General features: G+C 40.3%; 1 protein-coding gene across 1 annotated transcript; it reads left to right on the top strand.

The window, feature by feature from the left end:
• Positions 1-19,579: 19,579 nt before the first annotated feature.
• On the top strand, positions 19,580-22,695 carry ARMCX2 (armadillo repeat containing X-linked 2). Its single transcript, XM_008156564.3, has 3 exons — positions 19,580-19,624; positions 19,938-20,014; positions 20,376-22,695. The coding sequence occupies exon 3, from the start codon at positions 20,490-20,492 to the stop codon at positions 22,287-22,289; it is 1,800 nt and encodes a 599-aa protein (XP_008154786.1). The 5' UTR covers positions 19,580-19,624; positions 19,938-20,014; positions 20,376-20,489; the 3' UTR covers positions 22,290-22,695.
• Positions 22,696-24,579: the final 1,884 nt, after the last annotated feature.

Here is a 24,579-nt window from a genome sequence, read left to right as displayed (position 1 = left end):
GAAGCTTGAGCTTTCTGGTGATAGCCAGAATGGGGAAATGAAATAACTCACAGAGGAAAGAAAATGTGGAGTCGCCAAGAAAGGAAATTAGTGAAACTGAAGCTTGCAATATGAACGAAAAGGAGTTCAGAGTAATGGTCATGGAATTTATACATCGGATGGATGAAAAAATCAACAACTTATGCAAGAATCAGGAAGAAATGAAAAGTGATATAGCTACAATCAAAAACACCATGGAAAGTTTCAACAGTAGACTACAAGAAGCAGAGGACCGAATTAGTGAGTTAGAAGATCAGGTACAGAAACAAGCTCAATCTCAACAGCAATTGGAGAAAAAAATTAAAAAGCAGGAGGAAAGCCTAAGGGAGCTTTGGGACAACATGAAACGAAGTAACATGCGTATAATAGGGCTGCCAGAAGGACAAGAAGAGCAGCAGGGATTAGAAAATCTATTTGAAGAAATAATGACAGAAAACTTCCCAGATATGGGAAAGATAAAAGTTACACAAGTACAGAGAGTCCCAAGCAGGATCAACCCCAAAAGACCCACAACAAGACATGTCATAATTTCAATGGCAAATATAAATGATAAAGAGAGAATCTTAAAGGCGGCAAGACAGAGACAGAGAGTTACCTACAAAGGAACACCCATCAGATTGTCAAATGATTACTCAACAGAAACACAACAAGCTAGAAGTGAATGGAAGGAGGTATACAAAGTGTTGCAAAGCAAAGGACTGAATCCAAGAATACTCTATCCAGCAAGACTATCAATCAAAATTGAAGGGAAAATCAGGAGCTTTGCAGACAAAAAAAGGCTCAAGGAGTTTATCACCACCAAACCAGCAATGCAAGAATTGCTAAAGGGAATACTGTAAAAAGAAGAAATAAACAGGTAAGAAGGAATACAGACACAAAAATAGATATGACTACAAACAAATACCTTTCAGTAATATCTTTAAATGTAAACGGACTAAATGCTCCAATCAAAAGACATCGAGTAGCTGAATGGATAAAAAAAACATGACCCATATATATGCTGTCTACAAGAGACCCACCTCAGAACAAGAGACTCACACAGATTGAAAGTGAAGGGATGGAAAAATATCTTTCAGGCAAATGGAAATGAAAAAAAAGCTGGGGTAGCAATACTTATATCTGACAAAATAGACCTCAAAGTAAATGCCATAACAAGAGATAAGGAAGGCCACTTCATAATACTAAAGGAATAAATCCAACAAGAAGAAATAATTCTGGTAAACAAATACGCTCCCAATATAGGAGCACCCAAATACATAAAAAAACTCCTGGAGGATATCAAGGGAGAGATTAATAGCAACACAATCATAGTAGGAGACTTTAATACCCCACTATCACCATTGGACAAATCCTCTAAACAAAAAATCAGCAAAGAAACAGCAATCCTAAATGACTCACTAGACCAGATGGAATTAATTGACATCTTCAGAACATTTCACCCCAAAGCCACAGAATATACATTCTTCTCAAGTGCACATGGGTCATTTTCAAAGATAGACCATATGCTGGGTCACAGGCAAAGTCTCTTCGAATTCAAGAAGATAGAAATTATATCAAGCATCTTCTCAGATCACAGTGGCATAAAACTGGAAATCAACTACATTAAATACAATCCAAAGAAATCAAACACATGGAGACTAAACAGCATGCTATTAAACAAGGACTGGGTCACCAGAGAGATCAATGAAGAAATAAAAAACATCATGGCAACAAATGACAATGAAAACACAACAATCCAAAATCTATGGGACACAGTGAAAGCAGTCTTGAGAGGGAAATTCATAGCTCTACAAGCCTATTGCAAAAAACAAGAAACAATGGTAATAAATTACTTAACCCTACAACTCAAAGAGCTAGAAAAAGAGCAGCAAGAAAAGCCCAGTGTAACCAGAAGGAAGGAAAAAACAAAGATCAGAGCAGAGATAAGTGACATAGAGACCAAAGAAACAATACAAAAGATCAACAAAACCAAGAGCTGGTTCTTTGAAAGGATAAACAAGATTGATGGACCTCTAGCCAGGCTCACCAAGAAGCAAAGAGAGAGGACCCAAATAAACAAAATCAGAAATGAAAGAGGTGAAATAAAAACAGACCCCGCTGAGATACAAAGGATTGTTACAAAATACTACGAACAACTCTATTCCAACAAACTGGACAACCTGGAGGAAATGGACATCTTCCTAGAAAAATACAACCTTCCAAAAATCAATCAAGAAGAATCTAAACAGCTCAATAGGCCAATAACTATGGACGAAATTGAAGCAGTCATCAAAAAGCTTCTGGCAAACAAAAGCCTGGGGCTTGATGGCTTCACAGGAGAGTTTTACCAAACATTCAAGGAAGAACTAAAACCTATCCTCCTCAGACTATTCCAAAAAATTCAAGAGGAAGGAACACTTCCCAGCTCCTTCTATGAAGCCAGCATCACCCTAATACCAAAACCAGATAAAGACAACACAATGAAAGAGAATTACAGACCAATATCCCTCATGAACATAGATACTAAAATCCTCAACAAAATTCTAGCAAATCGGCTCCAGCAGTACATCAGAAAGATCATACACCATTACCAAGTAGGATTTATCCCAGGAATGCAAGGATGGTACAATATCTGCAAATCAATAAACGTGATACATCACATAAACAAATTGAGAGATAAAAATCACATAGTCATATCAATTGATGCAGGAAAAGCATTTGACAAAATCCAACACCCTTTCTTGATAAAAACTCTCAACAAGTTGGGAATAGAAGGCTCATACCTCAACATAATAAAAGCTATATATGATAATCCCACAGCAAACATCATACTCAATGGACAAAAACTAAAAACATTTCCCCTGAGAACAGGAACAAGACAGGGATGCCCATTCTCACCATTCCTGTTTGCCATAGTACTGGAAGTATTAGCCATTGAAATTAGACAAGAAGAAGAAATAAGAGGCATCCAAATTGGAAAAGAAAAAGTAAAGCTGTCTTTATTGGCAGACAAGATGATATCGTACATAAAAAATCCGAAAGACTCCGTCAAAAAACTAATAGACTTAATAAATGAATTCGGCAATGTAGCAGGATACAAAATAAAGGCCAAGAAATCTATGGCCTTTCTATACACCAATAGTGAACTTACAGACAGAGAGACTAAAAAGGCAATCTCATTTACCATTGCACCAAAAAAATTAAGATACCTAGGAATAAATTTAACTAATGAGGTAAAAGACCTATACACGGAAAACTACAGGACACTGAAAAAATGTAAACAGATGGAAGAACATACCATGTTCATGGATTGGTAGAATCAACATCATTAAAATGTCCATACTACCCAAAGCAATCTATAGATTCAATGCACTCCCCATTATAATACCAACGGCATATTTCACAGACCTTGAAAGAACTCTCCAAAAATTCATCTGGAATAAAAAAAAGACCCCGAATAGCCACAGCAATCCTGAGAAAGAAGAATAAAGTAGGAGGGATCTCAATACCAGATTTCAAGCTGTATTACAAAGCCACTGTTCTCAAAACAGCCTTGTACTGGCACAAGAACAGACATATAGATCAATGGATCAGAATAGAGAATCCAGATATTGACCCAAACCACTATGCTCAATTAATATTTGACAAAGGAGGCATGAACATACAGTGGAGTCAAGACAGTCTCTTCAATAAATGGTGTTGGGAAAATTGGACAGATACATGCAAAAAAATGAAGCTTGATCACCAACTTATGCCATACACAAAAATAAACTCAAAATGGATACACGACTTAAACATAAGACGGGAAACCGTAAAAATACTAGAGCGATCCACAGGTAGCAAAATCTCAGACATATGCCAAAAGAACTTCTTCACTGACACTGCCCCTAGGGCAATGGAAGCTAAAGAGAAAATTAACAAATGGGACTACATCAAAATAAAAAGCTTTTTCACAGCAAAAGAAACCATCAACAAAACAACAAGAAGGCCCACTGCATGGGAGAACATATTTGCAAATGGCATCACTGATAAAGGTTTAATCTCCAACATCTATAGGCAGCTTATACAACTTAATAAAAGGAAGATAAATGATCCAATAAAAAAATGGGTAACAGACCTAAATAGAATCTTTTCAAAAGAAGACAGAAGAAAGGCCAAGAGACACATGAAAACATGCTCAACATCACTGATTATCCGAGAGATGCAAATCAAAACAACAATGCGGTACCATCTCACACCTGTCAGAATGGCTATCATCAACAAATCAACAAAGACAAGTGTTGGTGAGGATGCGGAGAAAAAGGAACCCTCGTGCACTGCTGGTGGGAATGCAGACTGGTGCAGCCACTGTGGAGAACAGTATCGAGTTTCCTCAAAAAACTGAAAATGGAACTCCCATTTGACCCAGTAATCCCACTCCTGGGAATATATACCAAGAAACTAGAAACACCAATCAGAAAGGATATATGCACCCCTTTGTTCATAGCAGCACAATTCACCATAGCTAAGACTTGGAAACAGCCTAGGTGCCCGTCAGCAGATGACTGGATCAGAAAACTGTGGTACATCTACACAATGGAATACTATGCTGCCATAAAAAAGAAGGAATTCTCATCATTTGCAGCAACCTGGATGTAATTGGAGAGCATTATGTTAAGTGAAATAAGCCAGTCAATGAAAGAAAAATACCACATGATCTCACTCATTTATGGATAATAAAGAACATTATAAACTTGAACAAAAAGATAGATACAGAGACAGTAAAGCATCAAACAGACTGTCAAATTACAGGGGGAAGGTTAGGGAGAGGTGGGGGAGATAAGAGATCAATCAAAGGACTTGCATGCATGCATATAAGCATAACCAATGGATGCAAAACTCTGGGGGGTGAGGGCATATATGGGAGTAGGGTGGGGGGGAGCAATGGTAAGATATGTACACATATTATACCTTAATAAAAAAATTGGAAAAATAAATAAATAAAAAATAAAATATGCCATTGGTATTTTAATAGGGATTGCATTGAATCTGTAGATTTTCTTGGGCAGCATGGGCATTTTAATGATGTTGATTCTATCAATCCATGAACACAGTATATTTTTCCATTTATTTATATCTTCTTCTATCTCTTTTTTCAATGTTCTATAGTTTTCTGAGTACAGGTATTTTGCCTCCTTGGTTAAGTTTATTCCTAAGTATCTGTGGCTCGGACTTCCAGTACTATGTTGAACTAGAGGCCCGTTGCACGAAGATTCATGCAAGAATATGCCTTTCTTCCCCTGACTTCGCTCCCGGCCCCCCAGAAGCCTGAAAGTACTCGCTCCCGGGCAGAGTACAGCTCCTGTAGCTCCCTCCGTCCCCCACCGACCCCCTCATAGCAGGCATCCCACCCTGCCCGGCTGCTCCACACCTGTGTATGCAAATTAACCCTCCATCTTTGTTGGGTTAATTTGCATACTTACTCCTGTTTGGCTGATGGGCATCATGGCAGTACGGTCAATTTGCATATTTCTCTTTTATTAGTGAAGATAAGAATGGTGAAAGTGGATATCCCTGTCTTGTTCCTGTTCTTAGGGGAAATGGTTTTAGTTTTTGCCCATTGAGTATGATGTTGGCTGTAGGTTTGTTACATATGGCCTTTATCATGTTGAGATATGCTCCCTCTATTGCCACTTTGCTGAGAGTTTTTATTAAAAATGGGTGTTGGATTTTGTCGAATACTTTTTCTGTGTCCATTGATATGATCATGTGATTTTTGTCTTTCAATATGTTTATGTGATGTATCACATTTATTGATTCGCAAATGTTGTACCACCCTTGCATCCCTGAATAAATCCAGCTTGGTCATGTTGTATGATCTTTTTAATATATTGCTGGATGTGATTTGCTAATCTTTTGTTGAGGATTTAGTTCGTCAGGTATATTGGCCTGTAATTCTCTTTCTTTGTAGTGTTTTTATTTGGTTTTGGAATTAGGATAATGCTGGCCTCATAAAAAGAGCTTGGAAGTGTTCCTTCCTCTAGGGTTTTCTGAAATAATTTTAGAATATAGTTGTTAGTTCTCCTTTGAATGTTTGATAAAACTCCCCTGTAAATCTGTCCAGACCTGAGCTTTTGTTTACTGGGAGTTTTTTATTACTGCGTCTTTTCATCAGTTGTTATTGGCCTATTCAGGCTTTCTGAATCTTCCTGATTCCGTTTTCAGAAATTGTACTTTCCTAGGAATTGATCCATCTCATCCACATTGTCCAGCTTGTTGGCATATAGTTATTCATAGTATTTTCTTATAATCCTTTGTATTTCTCTTATGTTGGTGGTTACTTCTCCACTTCCATTACTGGTTTTATTTATTTGGGTCCTCTCTCTTTGTTTCTTGGTGAGTCTGGCTAATGGTTTATCAATTTTGTTTATCCTTTCAAAGAACCAGCTCTTGGTTTCATTGATTTTTTGTATTGGGTTTTGTTGTGTTTTTTTTGTCTCTATGTTATTTATTTCTGCTCTAGTATTTATTATTTCCTTCCTTCTGCTTACTCCAGGCTTTTCTTGTGTTCTCTTTCTAGTTCATTAAGTTGTAGTGTTAAATAGTTTATTGTTAATTTTTCTTTTTTTGAAGTATGCCTGTAGTGCTATGAACTTCCCTCTCAGGACTGCTTTTGCTGTGTCCCAGAGATTTTGGGTTGTTGTGTGTTCATTTTCATTTGTTTCCAGTAAGTTTTTGGTCTCCTTCTTGATCTCATTGGTAACCCATTCATTGTTTAATAACAAGTTATTTAGCCTCCATGTTTTTTCATGTTTTTGGGTGTTTTTACTGTCGTTGATTTCTAATTTCATTCCACTGTGATCTGAGAAGATGCTTGATATGATTTTAATCTTCTAGAACTTGTAGAGACTTGTTTTGTGTCCTAACATGTGTGGTATCTTTGTGAATGATCCACGTGCACTTGAGAAGAATGTATATTCTGCTGCTTTGGGGTGAAATGTCCTATAAGTATCAATTAAATCCACCTGATCCAGTGTGTCCTTTAGAGTCACTGTTTCCTTGTTAAGTTTTTGTCTGGAAGACCTTCCAGTGAAGTTAGTGGTCTGTTAAAGTCCCCTACTATGACTATATTGTTATTGAGCTCTCTGTTAAAGTCCTCTAGAAGTTTTTTTTTAAATATATATTTCGGTGCTCCTATATTGGGTGCATATACAGTATATTTACCAGGGTTATATCTTCTTGCTGGATCTGTCCTTTTGGTATTATGTAGTGACCTTTGTTTTCTCTTGTGATGGCCTTCATTTTAAAGTCTATTTTGTCAGATATGAGTATTGCTACTCCAGTTTCTTTTTCTTTTCCATTTGCATGGAAAAAAATTTTCCATCTCTTCATTTTCATTCTGTGTGTGTCTTTTGTTCTGAGGTGGGTATCTGGTAGACATAATATAGTTGGGTCATGTTTTTGTATCCATTCAGCTACCCTATGCTTCCTGATTAGAGCATTTAATCCATTTACATTTAGGCTTATTATTGATAGGTACTTATTTGTTGCCATTTTAATTCTGCAAACCTAGGCTTCTCTCTCTGTTTCTTCTTATTATTACAGCAGTCCCTTTAGCTTTATTGTAATGCCATCTTGGTAGTGATGTACTCCTTTAGCCTTTTCTTTTGTCTGGGACGCTCTTTATTTGACTGTCTATTTGGAATGATATCCTTACTGTATATAGTAATCTTGGTTTCAGATCCTTTCTTTCCATTACCTTTATAGGTAACAGTTTTCTTTTCTCTTGCTGCCTTTAAGATTCTCTCTTTGTCTTTAATTTTGGCATTTTAATTATGATGTGTCTGAGTGTTGGCCTGTTTGGGTTCATCTTCCTTGGGTTCTCTGTGCCTCCTGGACTTGTGTGACTTTTTCCTTTTCCAGGTTATGGAAGTTTTCTGCCATTATTTCTTCAAATGCGTTTTCTATCCCTTTCTCCCTTTCTGTCTCTTCTGGCACACCTGCTATTCTAATATTATTACATTTCACATTATCCCACAGCTCCCTCAAGCTGTCCTCCTGTTTTTTAATTGTTTTTTTTTTCTTTTTCATTCTCGGATTTTTTTCAACCCTGTCTTCTAATTCACTGATTTGATCCTCAGTTTCCCCTAATCTGCTCTGAATTCCTCCCAATGTATTCTTTATTTGTGTTATGTCATTCTTTATTTCTGACTGTTCTTTTTTCATGGTTACTATATCTTTTTTCATGCTGTTGAGCATCTTTATCATCATTAGTCTGAACTCTCTTTCAGATAAATTTATTATCTCTGTTTCATTTATCACTTCTTCTGTAGAATTCTCTTGTTCTTTCATTTGGGGTTTGTTTCTTTGTCTCCTCATTTTGGCTGCCTGTTTGGGTTTGTGACTATGTATTAGGTAGATCTTCTATGCCTCTCAATCTCTAGTGCAGGACAGTGTCAACCACTGTTTCTGATTAATTAGATCAGTCAAAGACTCAAAGGCTCCAGAGACTGCCTCTGACTACAGACTGATAGGATTCCAACTTGAAATTGCTCCCAGGCAATTGTCCTCACATGTGGTGAGAGGTTTTTCCCAACAGCGTGGGGCAGTTGCTTCTGCCTGGAGGTTAATTGTTATTCTCAGTCTCTTAAGTGGCCTCCGGGCAATGTGTTTTCCAATAGGGTGGGTCAACTGTCTTCCCCCCAGGCAAGGCAGATGTCTATGTAGGAAAGATGTCCTCCACTGCAAGAGGAAATGACTCAGCCCAGGAAGCTGGAGGTCTCTGCCTTCTGAGCTCTAATTAACTCCTGAGTCCCCAATCCTGGCTTCTGCTCACACAGCTCCTGTCCACTCTGCTTCCCTCTGCCGGAGCATAAGGTGGGTGGCTCCACAGGGAATTTTGCGCATTGGCCCTTTAAGAGGATGCCTGAATTTTCAACTATCCCTCCCTGGCAGACAGCAGCCCATGTTATGTGGGTACCCTTTTCATAGCCAGATGTTATGTGGGTACCCTTCTCAGTTGTAGTGCTTCCCCTAGCTTGGGGATTAGATCCCAGAGTTCTCAGTGGCAACCCCCCACAGCTGAGATATCTCTTTGGAACTTCAAGTTGTTGTCTGTGAGCATCCAGCAAACCTTTTTGTGCCTTCGCCCCTCCTACCAGTCTCTATGCAGTCTACACTTTTGGTCCTTGGCTATCAGGGTTCTTTCCTATGAGTCTTTCATTGATTATTTCAGAAGTTCTTTCTGTATTTTATTTGTAATTCCAGTTTGTTCCTGGGAGCATGTCCATGCAGCATCCACTTACTCTGCCACCATTTTTAATATCTGGGCAGCCCATTTCTAAGGCTAACAAGGTCCCTTTGCCTGGACACCTTTCCATCTCTACTTGGGTCATCTTAGATTGTCTAGGTGAACAACATCTGCCCTTCCTCTAGCAACTTCTCTGCTAGTTTTAAGTAATTTGGAAGAGCATTATATAATAGTCAATTTAACACCTGTAGAAACCTGTTCTAAATGGGTCAGAGCCACCCCATCCTGTATCTAAACATCCCTCGACCTTTGTACCAACCTCTAATCTCATTACTGGTAGAACACATTTTTACGAGGTGCTAAATTGTTTGGCCCTTCAAAATTTATACACTGAATGAACAGATTTGATTCTTTGTCAGGTTAGAGAGAGAAAACTAGCCCCTGAGGGAGACTCCTTCTGGGACAACCTTTGGGAGATTAGAGAAGAATAAGTACTCTCATTTTTTGTTGTTGTTGTTGTTTATGGAGAAATTGGGCATTTCTTGATAGACTGAACCTCATCTAGTAATGCTGAAGTTAAGGCCTGGTGGGAGGAGCACACGGATAGGAAATACATTTTCATTGCAAGAATGCAGATTGCTTATTTATAGTAGAGGTTGTAGACCCTATTGATGCCCTGTCCACAGTCCATTTACTGGGTTAGTACATATATCCCCTACCTGCTCTGAGCATTGACTGCTGAAGATTTGTAGTTTCACCCTTGTCAGAGGATAGCTGGGAGCTAAAATCCCTTGCCCTCCCCTCAATGCCACCTCACCCATACATCTTGGCTTGCAGGTAATGAATATTAAAGCCTTGCTCCTTTGTTTCCTGGATCTATATCACTGGAGTGCTTTTCATGTCCCAGAGCTTCTCTGGGCTCAGGCTGAGGCTACACTTCAGCCAAACTACATCTGTGCCTAGTTTCTGCCCTGGTCCTATGCTGCTCTCTTTCCTTCCATACAGGTTTCATCTAAAAATACTCTTTCAATAAACCATTTTCACAAGCATCCCCATCTCAGCCTCTGTTCCTAGGGAACAGAGACACAAGGATATCAATTTACATTTCATCTCTATGTCTATCTGTGTTCTCCACTTTTCCTTTCTCAGTCAAATCAACTCAGTACTTCCTTGCCTCAGAGAAAATTTATGACAGGACTTTCCAGATTTTGTCCCCCCAAGCCCCAAATCCATTGTTAACAATGGAGTTTTGGAAGTGAATGATTTCCCTCACACTAAAGAGACATCCACTGGAGGAGAAAAGAGAGAGGTCTTTGAGTCCCTTGAGTATATGGAACCTCTAGCCTACTCCCTGACAGCCCAGAGGAAAGAGTAGGAACTCAATGCTGATAGACATATGATGCACCTGGAAGGCTGGATTCTACCCAGGGCTCCCAGACTCACCAAATTCTTGTGTACTCTGTGCCAAACATGGCACAGAAGCTGCTTAACTGGCCCACCTGGAAACTTGGATGATGGAACAGATGTAACTAGTATGAAAAGATATCCCCTCATAAGTCTATCTCGACTTTACAGTTATTTTTTTAGAAAACATTTCTAATAAATATTAGCAATAATAAGTATTTCTAATATTTTTAGAAACTATAAAATTTTCTCTGAGGCAAAGAAGTACTGAATGGATTCGACTGAAAAAGGAAAAGTGGAGAACACAGATGGACATAGAGATGAAATGTAAATTGATAGTCTTGTGTCTCTGTTCCCTAGAAACAGAGGCTGAGATGGGGATGCTTGTGAAAATGGTTTATTGAAAGAGTATTCTTAGATGAAACCTGTATGGAGGGAAAAGAACAGCATAGAACCATGTGATATTTCTTGCACAGCTGAGTCTGAAAATTGTTTCATACATGCCACACGAAAGGCCAGCAAAAGGAAAAGATTATGATTACTATATTTTGTTACAAAACAATCCATTAAAAGAATATTTATGAAACATTTTTGTTAACTAATAAAAGGCATAACCTGTAGTGGAACCTGAAAAAAATCCAGAATAACATACACAGTATAATTGCAATAATGTTCAACACACATATCCACATTCTTATAAGGAAAGACAAGAAATGGCAATTATTGGTAGCTTATTTTTATTTTCTTCCTTACAGTTTTCTGTATTTTCTTAACTTTTTTTGTAGTCAGGAGTAATGTCTTTTGAATCATCTGGCCCTTTCTTGTTCTGCTCTCCACCCCAGGTCTGTTGGTATATGTAGTACCAAGAGCCAGCTCTGATCACCAGTCCCACTACCATCAAGCCCAGATTCTAAGAACGGCCCATTCTGCAGGTGTATCTTAGGCTGGTGAAATTGCAGTCAAGCTGGATCTAAGGGGTATAGGAGTGTTGGTAATGAGGGAAGAAGGAAATGAGTCCTTGGACTTCTCTTTCTTTTGCATGGACAACCCCCATCCATGTACATGGACAGGCAGACATGGACAGACCAATGCCAGAATCAGACAAGAACAAATAGGAGACAATGGGGACTTAGTGCTCTGGTAGATGCACCAACACCTGAATGTGGGTCCAAACCCCAGAACTTTCCCTGTTCCAGGTCCATGTTGTCAGGCCTGTATCTCACCTGATGGTCCCCCATCACTCAAGCACCCCAATAACTGCTTCCTCCCCTCCACTTTCTCAAGTCACTAACACATATCACTTCTCATTTCTGCTGGTACTGCCCTACCTTTACAAGGCACAAAATTAAAAGATGCTGGGTTCAGTGTCCTGGTGGAGAATCAGAAAAGCGCCTTCAAACTGGAAATTGTACTGCTACCCTCCTCCTCACCCCAGGACTCTCCATTTAACACCCACCCTTACACCAACCCAGGTTTCCTCCTCATCTTCCTCCTCTTTCCATGCCCAGTCACACCACCTCCAAGGAAATAGGGAGCTGGTTATCTGAGTAGGAACCAATATCGGAACCACGACTTTGGCACTTAGATAAGCTCCTGGTCACCTGAGGTCTTGTCACTGTTGAATTAAGATCTCTGCTCCCCTTATGAAACCTGTATGGAAGTAAAGAGATCAGATAGGACCATGGGACCCATCCCTCCCTCCCTTTCCCCCTACCACTTTGCAAATCAATGTCCCTTGTTTTAGTCTTTACACAGCCAACAAACCAGTTGTCTTTCTCTGATGCTGAAAAGGCAGCACCTTCTCCTGAGCTACTGACCAATTCTACTGCTTCTCTGGGGAGATTGTTCCATCCTTTTCTATGTTCCCTCCACCTGTTTTTCTTTGGAATCACTAGTCTTACCTCTGTGGTCCTGGTAAATATCTGGAAATGGGGATGGGTAGGGGTGTCAGGAAAGGAAGCAGAGAGTAGTAATGGGTTTTGTTATTTTCTTGTTACCAATATTCTGTTCCCTTTTGACATAAATATGAATTATTTTTATTATCAGAAAATATTATAGAAATGTTTTAAGAAAAAAAGATCCACTTTTTAAAGGAAGACATGTATCCATTCTAACAGGTGTGAGGTAATATCTCATTGTGGTTTTGATTGGCATTTCCCTTATAACTGGTGATGTTGAACATCTTTTCATAGATCTGTTGTCCATCTGTGTGTCTTCCTTGGAAAAGCATGTATTTTTGTATGACTTATTTATATATTTTGGATATCATCCCTTATAGAAAGTATCATTTGGAAACATCTTCTCCCATTAAATTGGTTGCCTTTTTGTTTTGTTGGTTTCTTTTGCTGCACAGAAGCTTATTAGCTTGATGTGGTCCCATTTATTTATTGTTTTACTTCCCTTGCCTTTATGGTCAAATTCATAGAAACCCCACTGAGACTAAGGTCCATAAGTTTAGTCCCTGTGTTTTCTTCTATGTATTTCATTGTTTTAGGTGTTATATTTAAGTCTTTGATCCATTTTGAGTTAACTTTTGTGATTCGTGTCAGATAGCAATCTACTTTCTTTTCTTTCTTTTTTCTTTTTTTCTTTTCTTTTTCTTTTTTTTTGCAGGCAGCCTTCCAGTATTCCCAACACCATTTATTGAAAAAACTTTCCTTTCTCCAGTGTGCTTTTGGCTCCTTTGCTTAAAATTAGTTGCCTATCTATGTCTGAGTTTATTTCTGGGTTCTCAATTCTGTTCCATTGGTTCTGTTTTTCGGCCAATACCATATATTATCAATAAGACATGAAATAACAAGTGTTGGAGAAGATGTGGAGAAAAGGGAACCCTTGTACACTGGTGGTGGGAATGTAAATTGATATAGCCAATATAGAAAACAGTATGGAGGTTCCTAAAAATTTTAAACAGAGCTACCATATAACCCAGCAATGCTTCTTCTGGATATCTACCAGAAAAATTAGAAAACATTTATTTGTAAAGAAATATGTAACCCTGTGTTTATTGCAGCATTATTCACAATAGGCAAAACATGGAAACAAGTGTGCTTTGATGGATGACTGGATAAAGAAGATGTGGTACATACATACAGTGGAATACTACTCAACCATAGAAAGATTAAGTATTGCTATTTGTGAAAACATGGACGGATCTTGAGAATATTATGCTAAGTGAAATAAGTCATGTAGAAAAGGACAGACAAGAACTGTATGATTTCAATCATGTGTGGAATATAAAACAAAAAGCAGCAAATAAACAACGAACAAAACAAAAACTCATATAGAAAACAGTATGGTGTTTACTAAAGGAGCTTGGGAGAGGGCAAAGAGGGTAAATGGGGGTCAAATATATGGTGACGAAAGGAGACTAGATTTCAGGTGGTGAGCACACAATAAAGTATGCAGATTATATATTATAAAGATGTACTAAAATTTACATAATGTTATTAACCAGTGTTAACCTAATATATGTAATACATTTTTAAATGTAAAAAGTCATGTATCATAAACAATCATTCTCTCTGCATAATGAGTTTTACACATGCCACTCAAAGCAATTTTAATCTCCTCCACATCTTGTCACATAACAAGGCCCTAATTTAACTAATTACTTGTCTGAACGTTTGCCAATATGATATTATGACATAACCAACTAGGCTTTAATTCTGGAATGCAAGAGAGTGGTTCAGTGTTTGAAAGCCATTCATTCATTTATTCAACACATTTATTGACTATGTACTACATGCAGTGCATTATTCTTGATGCTGTGGTTACAGCAGTGAATAAAAGAGACCTAAATCTCTAATCTTTTGGTCTTTACATTGTAGTGAGAGAGCCAAACAATAAAAAGATAAAATATATAGTATACTAAAAAGAAAAAAATTAAAGGCAGACAAAGATATGAAAAGTCGAGATGGGTTGAGCTTTTAGATGGAGTGACCAGGGAAGGAATCACTAGAAAGATGACCTTTTGAGTAAAGACTTGAAGTCAGTGAGAAATCTAAGAATGGTGATTTCTGGGGGAAGAATATTCCAGGTGGGAGGAAAAGCAAATACAAAAGTTTTATGAAGGCATACAGTCTAATATGTTCCAGGAACATCAAGGAGGTCAGGATGGCTGAGCTAGAGAGAGATTAATAAAAGATGAGGCAGATTTTGCTTAGCATAAAGCTCTCTAGTTCCATCCATGCTGTTGCAAATGGTAAGAATTCCTTCTTTTTTACAGCAGTGTAGAATTCCAAAAGATAAGGCAGAGATGTAATAAGGTTGTAGAGTGTAAGGCCTTGTCAATTTGAGTAAAAACATTTGCATTTACTTTAAATGAGAAGAGGGGAAGGAGTTTGAATTCAGAGGATTGTTGAGAATAGACTATAGGGATACTAAAGTGACAGGGAGGCTGGTCTACCTATACCATTCATTACAACAACAAACTGAAGGAGAAACTTACCCATTTCTAATTTCTTAAAAAAAAAACACACAACTACTAGCATAATACAAAAAGGAGGAAACTTAATTTATGCAATAAAGAATTATATTTAATTTAATGAATCATTCTTAGTTAACTTAAATTAGATATTTAAAAATCCTTAACCTGAAGAAGAACATATCAGAGACTCTTCTGACCTGACATATTCCTCACTCCTTGTGGGCTACCAAGCCCACAGAACTTACGATCTGCCTCCTCTCAGTGACATTATTTCTTTGTACCACCTTTTTTTTTTGCAGTATTGGCAAACATAAATGAAATTAACCTTGAAAAAAAAGAGAAAATATATCAGAAACAGCAAAATTTATACTAAATGATGAAACAAAAGAGGCATTTCAACTTCCTTCAAGAATAAGGTAACGCCGAAACCGGTTTGGCTCAGTGGGTAGAGCGTCGGCCTGCGGACTCAAGGGTCCCAGGTTCGATTCCGGTCAAGGGGCATGTACCTTGGTTGCGGGCACATCCCCAGCAGGGGGTGTGCAAGAGGCAGCTGATCGATGTTTCTCTCTCATCGATGTTTCCAACTCTCTATCCCTCTCTCTTCCTCTCTGTAAAAAATCAATAAAATATATTTAAAAAAAAAAGAATAAGGTAAGGAGGTGCTCAAGCACCATCATTACTCAACATAGTTCTGGAGGTTCTGGTCAATGTAACACACAAAGAAAAGAAAAAAGGTATTAATATTGTAAAGGAATAAATGAAAAAAATCATAATTTGTAGATTGTTATGTATACATACCTCAAAAACTAAAAGTATCACCTAAAAATTATTGGAATTAAAAATACAGATAAAAAATTAGCAGATATAAAATAAACATATAATGGTATATAACATTTTCCTTAAATGGAAAATTACCTACCAGAAGCTAAAATTGGAGAAAGGAATAGAATTTCAGCAACAAAGACTACTAAATACTTAGGAAAAACCTAAAAAGTAATAGAAATTACTTAGCTGAAGAAACTTATGAAATTTGATTAACAACCATAAAAATAAGCAAAGTGAAGACATGTCTTATTCATGGTGGGAACCTCTCAATGTTAAGATGTCAACGTTCCTCAAATTAATTTGCATATTTACTGCAATTACAATACAAATTCCAAACACTTATTTGCCTCTTGTTACTCAATTTGGAACTCAAGTAATAAGCATAAATGCACTTACTAATATGTTCATAAAAAGAAAGTTAGAAATTGTTAGTAGTGGCTGGGAGTGGAAAATACATTACTTCATATATTTCCTTATTGTTTTTAATATTTTAACCACTAATAAATATTACTATTATTACCAGAAAAAAAAAACCACAAGAAATTCTTAATCTGAACTATTATATATAGCACAGATTCTCTAGGTCATTGTATTGATTCTCTATATCTGTGGTAGTAGTCTCAGACCTCTTGAGAAACTAATGAGCTCAATGACCTCTGTTTTTGGAAAGTCCATGCACACATACACTCACAAGCAAAACCTTGCATAGAATTTCAGATGACCACAGTGGTGCCCAGTTGAGAATGCCTACTCTAGGTTAATCAGTGGGGCACCACATATATTTGGTTGTGGGGGCACCAAAGTGGGTGTGGGCTGCAGGTCATGACCCTGTAGCAAGGCTAGGTTCTCCATGAGTGCCAGAGGTGAGAGGAGGCTGCACCTCTCAGGCCAGGTGGTAGCAGCAGACAGTATTAAGAGCAAAGTTAACTTTTGCACCTTGAATGAGGGCAGCGCAGGCAGGCCTGGGTGCTTCCCCCAGCAATCACTTCTCCAGGTTTTATGGAAACCCACAGCTGCAGGGGTAGGTGGGAACAGCAATCCCTCCTATGCATTCCTGAGTCACCTGTGTGGGAATTTAGGGGAGAGAAGGATGGAAGAAGCCAAAGGCATTTACTCAGTTCGGTCACCTGAGTAAAGGTGGCATTTATCATCTTGGTCACCTGTTTATGTATACCTCTGAGTCAGCAACAGAGTCAGGTGCCTGACTGCAGGGGATGAGAAGCTCTGGCAGATGGGAGTGGGTAGAGAAGGAGCACCTTCCCCCGTCCCCTTGAGGATTTGACCATCTCTGCACCTCTCACATCAGTCATTTCCTTGGCTTGACAGTGCTTCCTTTTGCCCAGAGCTGAATCACAAAACTGGAAACTAATCCAAGGACAGGTGTTCAAAACTGCCATGGTAACAGCCATCAAGTTACAGGAGTAAGCAGTGATTTGGGAACATTAAATAAATGTGCTCTCTAACAACAAGAGAAGATCATTTATTTGTCCAACTTAAAAGGTGTCCCAGAAAGAGAAAAAGAAGGATATTATTTGTCCAAAATAAGATCGGACAACTGAACATCTCTCCATGGGCCAATTTACAGATCATATGGAAACATGTTTATCAGAGAAATTCCATTTTTAGATGTTTAAATACCTTAGCGTGTTTTGAAAACTATATCCCATGTGGCCAATAGAATTCATTTTCTATGTGGTAAAAATGAACCAATATTAATGGTGCCTTCCAATATTAGTGTGAAATCTTTTTTATAAAACACCCACTCTTTTTTGTTGCTGCTTCCCACACCAAACTCTTGTTGTGCTTTCTTACTATTATAATGAAGGGTGGTGATAGCTTTAAAAACAAAACCAAGGAATGTTACAGAAGTATAGCCCCCACTCCCACCTCTTGTCTCCTTTCCTATACTCTGACCCTTACCTATCCTGGAGTAGGGGCCCAACTACAGGGGAAATGATGGGCACCAGGTGACCAGGAATTGGAGGTGGAGCGAGGGGAAAGTGTCCAGTTGCCTAAAAGAGAATGATACAATTTCCCAACAACAACAAAAAAAGGTTAAAATTGTCAATAACCCCAGAAGATATATCTCCCTCCCCAGTAGCCAGAGAAAGGCAAATTCTAACACATGGAAAAGGGACTACTTTTGGCTTCTGGGACTACAAAAACAAGACAAAAAATGAGTGACAGGACCTAACGTGGTAGGGTGAGGTGAGAGTGGGGGTAAAGGAGGAGGCTCGTGCTTTTGGTGGGAGTGGAAACTGGAGACTCAAGCTTACTGGTGACGCGGCCCTCACGTGACTAGGAGCTGACGTGGGCAAAGGTACTTAAAGCCCTGACCGCTGTCCTCCATCCTCCTCTGGGTACCAACTCTATTTCGCTGCGCACTGCCTTGCGTTTAACCCAGGCGAGGAGGAGGAGAACATTCCCCCAGATCCGGGCAGGTGGGTGTGAGGGTGGGCATGATCTGGCACTCCTGAAAAGCGTAGTCCCGAGATGCGGGAGTTTGAGGCCACGGGCACCACCGCCTCGCCCGCTCCTGGCCGGCTTTCCACACCCCCGCGCTCAGTCGCATTTCATGTTGGTGGGCGGCGGGGAGATGGGGAGGAGGGGACATAAGGACTGATATACTTGGGGAGAATCCGCTTACTTCCTCTCCCAACCAATGTGTTTTGGTTTTGGTTTTGACACCGAGGCCCTGCACCCCACAACCCATCTTGTTTTGAGAGGAGCTGGGAAGGGAAATAAACGTGGCAGCGCAATAAGGCCTGTGGAGAGGTTGAGAGAGGGTAACCGGAGGGACACGTTTTTTGGAAACAATCTGGCAGGTTCACTCCCACCCTCACTTTTCAGATACCTTCCCACACCCCACCATCATCCCTGAACCCTCCCCTTCTTCTCCAGCCCCCTCCGGCTATGTGTCCTTTGGGGGTGCTGGGAAATGGGTGTGCCAGCCTCTGTAGGGGAGACGGTGGGTTTGGCGCTGGGCTTCACAGGAGGGGGGGGGCCTGAAAGAATCTGGTATTAAACCGCGGTGCTAACTCCCAGGCTGCTGCTTTCCAGACACCTCCAGCCCACACAGTCCTTCACCTCCGTTTTTGCAGTCCTGGAAAAGAAGTTCGGTTACCCTGGCAGGAGAAATGGCGGTTAGCGTGGTATTTGGGTGGGGGGAGGGAGGGGAGGCGGATCCCAGATCGAGCGGAGAAACTGGAAAATCACTACCCTCAGACACTGGGGCTTCTGTTCTGCAGGTTAATTCTAGGCGTGGGGGGCTGGGGACTGAAGGACGAGTGGTCACAGGGGAGGGACAAGATTGCCTGTCAGTAATCCCTGGTCCCACGTCCCATCCAGCTCTCACTGCATACTCGCCCCGCCCCCTCCTGCCGCAGCGCTGGAGAAGGGGTGTGGCTGTCTGTCCCGGAGAAATGGCGGACAGGGGGGCGGGCCAAAGAGAAGGAGGGGTTGAGTGCCCGGGGAGACTGCGCAGGAGTTGGAGATTAGGGTGGTAAGGGGTGGGGAGGTGAGAAGAATTGAGAAAATTGGGAGGTGGACCCATTTGTCATTCTCCTTTGTAACTGCTAAAAGGCAATTGTGGGGACACGTCCTGGGTTTGTTACATTCACCAGGCTCCAATGTCGACTGTCTATATTTCTGCTCTGCAGTTTGCCCTTAAGATGAAGCTCTAACTGAACTGAAGGAGGGAGGCATATCCCTGAATCTTTCAGGTTAGTGTGGGGATGAGAACTGTGGGAACCCCTGGTGTAGGTGTGGCAGAAACCAGAGTAGATCTGTGATCAGAGGTTCCTCTTCCCCCATCTTCTTCTTTACAAGACACCCTTCCCCTGGTCCTGTCCTTTCAGTGCAGAGAAAGGGGTATGGCATCCATCTTCTTAATTAATGGTGAGAGAAGGAAGGGATAAGGGTGGAAAGAAGAGGCCTGTGAGAGAGAAACTTGGCCCACAGGAGTTCAAATTAGGAAAGGAAGTAGAATCCATCTACCAAAGACCCCAAAACACACTTTCTGTGATCTCTCCACAGGTCTGACTGCCTTTTGGACCCTACACAACTATAAGCCTGTTGGAAAAGGACAAACTGCTCCTCCTCACAGCAGACTGGTATGTGAATGAGCACCATTTGGAGACCCTTGTGGTCATGGGGAGAGTATCAGTGTAGAATCTGGGATCGCTGAGTTATCTACTCTCCACCAGCTTTACTGATGTCAGTACTGCCTCTCATTCCCCATGTAGGTGCTGGGAAAGTGTGTGTTTTGGTATTAGGCAGGGCAGACTAGGGGTGAAGATGTAGAAAACGATGGATAACCAGGGTATTGAATCAGCAAACACAGGCCTGGACACCTGTGTCTGAGTACTAGCCAAACCCACCAAGCATTATGTCCCCCAAACTCTCCCATAAGTAGGCCTGGTTAGGCACAAAGTGAGCCAGAGCCCTAAGCCTCATTTCTATCCTTTATCTCAGGTCCTGCTTGGCTTGCAACCTCTTCAGAACTTGTGAGCCTTGCCCTGACGGGCACACATCCTGCTTGGGCAAGCCAGCTCTACACTCCGATCAGAGAATCATTCGAGCTGCACCATGAGCCGAGTTCGGGATGCTGGCTGTGTAGCTGCTGGGATAGTGATCGGGGCAAGTGCCTGGTACTGTGTCTACAAATACACCAGGAGAAGAAACCAGACGAAGAAGAGACTGGCTAAGCCCAAGACCAGGGCTCTGGCAGGGACTGGAGCCAAGGCTAGATCCGGACTAAGGGCTGGATTCACAATTGACCTTGGGTCAGGATTCCATCCCCCAACTCCAGTCTGCACTGGGGCAGAGGACAAGGCCCAGAATGAAGCCTCTGCCCTGTACACAGCTGCAGCTGAGGTAGTTGCCCCAGCTGCATTCAGTGCTGAGGCTCAGAGTGGGGCTGGAAGTCAGGTCCTGGAAACAGAAGGGGCCTGGGTTGGGCCTCAGTCCGAATCAGGAGTTGGGGCAGAAGTGGCTTCTACAATGGCACCACCTCAAGGGGAGGCAGAGGCCCTCATAGCTGCAGAGGTCCCCTCCATGGCCGGGGCTCCCAAAATGACAGATGCCCCTGGTACATCAGAAGTTCCTCAGATGCCCGTGGTGCCTCTGGGGACTCCAGCACCTACTGAGGCAGCAGCACCTACTGAAGCAGCAGAGGCTCCTGTACTGGCCGCACTTTCTGAGGCTGTAGAGGCTCTGGGGACCTCGGGGTCCCCTAAAACAGCAGCAGCCACCAAGAAAGCAACTCCTGGGTCTCATACTGGGGCTATACCTAAAGCTGGGCCAGCAACTGGAGCTGTACCCAAAGGTGGAGCCAAGGGTGGAACCAGGTCCCAGACTGGAGGCAAAGGCAAGGGTAAGAAAAACAGCAGGGTTGAAGTAGACCAATTGGGGCTGGGATTCCGCCCTGGGGATGGGGCTGCAGCAGCTGCTGCAGCCTCCGCTAACGGGGGACAGGCTTTCCTGGCAGAGGTCCCTGATTCTGAGGAAGGGGAATCTGGGTGGACTGACACAGAGTCAGAGTCAGACTCTGAGCCTGAGAACCAGCAAAGAGGAAGAGGGAGGAGACCCGTTCCCATGCAGAAGCGCCCCTTTCCTTATGATATTGATGAGATTCTGGGTGTCCGTGATCTCAGGAAAGTACTTGCTTTGCTTCAGAAATCAGATGATCCTTTCATCCAACAGGTAGCTTTGCTCACTCTGAGCAACAATGCCAATTATTCATGCAACCAAGACACAATTCGCAAATTGGGAGGCCTCCCAATTATTGCAAACATGATCAACAAAACCGATCCTCACATTAAGGAAAAAGCCTTAATGGCCATGAATAACCTGAGTGAGAATTATGAAAATCAGAGCCGGCTTCAGGTATACATGAATAAAGTGATGGATGATATCATGGCCTCAAACCTGAACTCAGCAGTACAGGTAGTTGGACTAAAATTTTTATCAAATATGACTATTACTAATGACTACCAGCACCTGCTTGTCAATTCCATTGCAAACTTTTTTCGTTTGTTATCTCAGGGAGGTGGAAAAATCAAGGTTGAGATTTTGAAAATACTTTCAAATTTTGCTGAAAATCCAGACATGTTAAAAAAGCTGCTCAGTACCCAAGTGCCATCATCATTTAGTTCCCTCTATAATTCTTATGTGGAATCAGAAATTCTTATTAATGCTCTTACTCTATTTGAGATCATCTATGACAATCTCAGAGCAGAAGTATTCAACTACAGAGAATTCAATAAAGGTTCCCTTTTTTACTTATGCACTACATCTGGAGTGTGCGTTAAGAAAATTCGAGCCTTAGCAGATCACCATGACCTCTTGGTGAAAGTGAAAGTTATAAAACTAGTTGATAAATTCTGATTGGCTATGTGCTCTCAAAAGACTTGGAAACATTTCTTGGTTTTGCAGTCTGGAAGCAATGAAAATTGAAAGTTGCTGCTTCTCTACTTGCTCATATAGTAAGGTGATCCTTTCAGCTGCCAGTTTTGAATAATGTATCATCCAGAGTAATATTATCTGTGACAGTCTCCAGCTTTAAGCTGAACCATTTGATGAGTACCAAATAAATAGTCCTCTTGTACTGAAAACACATTTGTGACTTTAATTATGCTGCTTGAATGGAAATATTTTTATTGGTTCCTCTTTGAATTGACAGTGAACTTATCCATTATTAATAGCCTACACTTCTATCATTTGTTTTTATTTGAATCTACCCACCAAAGACTTCATTTGTGTATCATCAATAAAGTTGTGTGTTTTGACTAACAAAAAAAAATGTTTTCGTGCTTACATTTAAAATCTAACTGGAGAGATAAGGTGCATAAATACAAAAGGATTGCTAACAGTATCTAAGCACATGCCCATTGTGAAATATGCTGTCTGGCTAAATGAAGCAGAAGTTGCTAGAAAGCTTCGAAGAAGAAGGGCACACTTAAGCTGGGCCCTGGAGAACAGCATGAGAAAACAGAAGGGCATCCTGGAAGTGGGAAATGGCTTGAAGAAAGGCACAGAGGCAGGAAATCTGTTCCTGTGATAAGAAGGTAACCAGATTGACTGGAATGGAAGCTGTAGGAAGATGAGTAATAAGAGAAAAGGTGGAAATGTAGGGTGAGAAAAGTTTGGGGAAGACCCCAAGTTGAGATATTGAAATATTACCCTGTCATATTCTTGAAATTACTGGATATTTTTGAAAAAAAAGAAAAATAATCTGGTGGCAATGTGCAAAATAAATTGAAACTGGTCTAGAGTTAGATGTGGAGACTGGAAGCAAGAACACTTGTTAGGAACTTATGATAAATCAAGCATGAGATGATGAAGAGTAAAATAAGGTGGTGACTATAGCAACTGGTAGGGAATGATGGTGATAAAATACTCTTACCAAAGAAATACCAAGATCTGCTGTCTTATTTGACTGTAGGTTGACAAAGGGAGGATTGTATAATCTGGTGCAGGTACTAACATAGAAAATTCTCTTTCTTGGGCAATTCTGGTGACCAAGTAATGCCAAAGGGAGTTATCATTATTAATGTTGAGAAAAAGTAGTGTGACAGAATGACTTTTGATGCAAAGAGTGTTTTTCCCCTTTGGGTTAGAGGTCTAGGGCTGCCTTCTTTTAGAAGAGGGGCATGTGGTGAGACTTTTATGGGAATACTACCCGCACTCCTGAGTTCACTTAAAAGCAGATCCATCTTCCTTCCTCTCCTCACTGGCCCACTGAATCAATGAAAGAAGAAAATGGGAAAGGTCCCAGAAATTTAAAAAACCCAGCCACTTTCTTGCCTCTCATTACAAAATCCTCATTAGTGTTCAAGTGTGTTGTTGGCTCTGGCAGTGATAGAGATAGGGACTCTGGGGAAGTGGGCACATTGAAAAGGGACAGATTTGCTTTATATTCTGGTACAACTTATCTGGAAGACCGTTTGGTAATCTTTATAAGAAGCTTTAAAGATGTACATGCCTTTCAACCAAGCATTCCACTGGTAGGATTTTTTCCAAAAGAAATAATCAAATAATTGTACTCAGAAGGATGTATAAAGATGTTCATTTGAGCACTGTTTCTAAGAGAGAAAAATTACAAGCAACTTAAATGTCTAACACTATGGAATTGGCTAAAGAATAAGTGGTATCCCACACAATGAAATATTATGCAACTATTAAAAACTGTTGTACTTCTATAATATTGGAATGAAAAGACATTCATTTGCCAATTGTAAGAGTCTGTGGGTGGATTTACAGGCAAGTTTTACCAAACATTCAAATTAGAGCTAACATCTAAATCCTCAAACTATTCCAAAAAATCCAAGAGGAAGGAAAACTCCCAAGCTCTTTTTATGAGGCCAGCATTATCCTAATTCCAAAACCAGATAAAGACACTAAAAAGAAAGAGAATTACAGGCCAATATCCCTGATGAACATAGATGCTAAAATTCTCTATAAAATATTAGCAAATTGAATCCACCAATATATTTAAAAAACCATACACCATAACCAAGTGAGATTTATTCCAGGATGCAAGGCTGGTATAATATTCACAAATTAATAAACATATACATAACATAAATAAATTGAAAGACAAAAATTACATGATCATATCAATAGACACAGAAAAAGCATTCAATAAAATCCAACACCCATCTATAATTATAAAAAT

This window comes from Eptesicus fuscus, chromosome 1, assembly GCF_027574615.1.
Source record: "Eptesicus fuscus isolate TK198812 chromosome 1, DD_ASM_mEF_20220401, whole genome shotgun sequence".
Classification (NCBI taxonomy): Eukaryota; Metazoa; Chordata; class Mammalia; order Chiroptera; family Vespertilionidae; genus Eptesicus; species Eptesicus fuscus.
The sequence above is the reverse complement of the archived record's forward strand: the minus strand, read 5'-3'. Positions and strand labels throughout refer to the sequence as shown.

What these genes read in the sequence shown, in the direction of transcription:
- ARMCX2 (XM_008156564.3), top strand. Translation starts at nt 20,490, where the DNA reads ATGAGCCGAGTTCGGGATGCTGGCTGTGTAGCTGCTGGGATAGTGATC.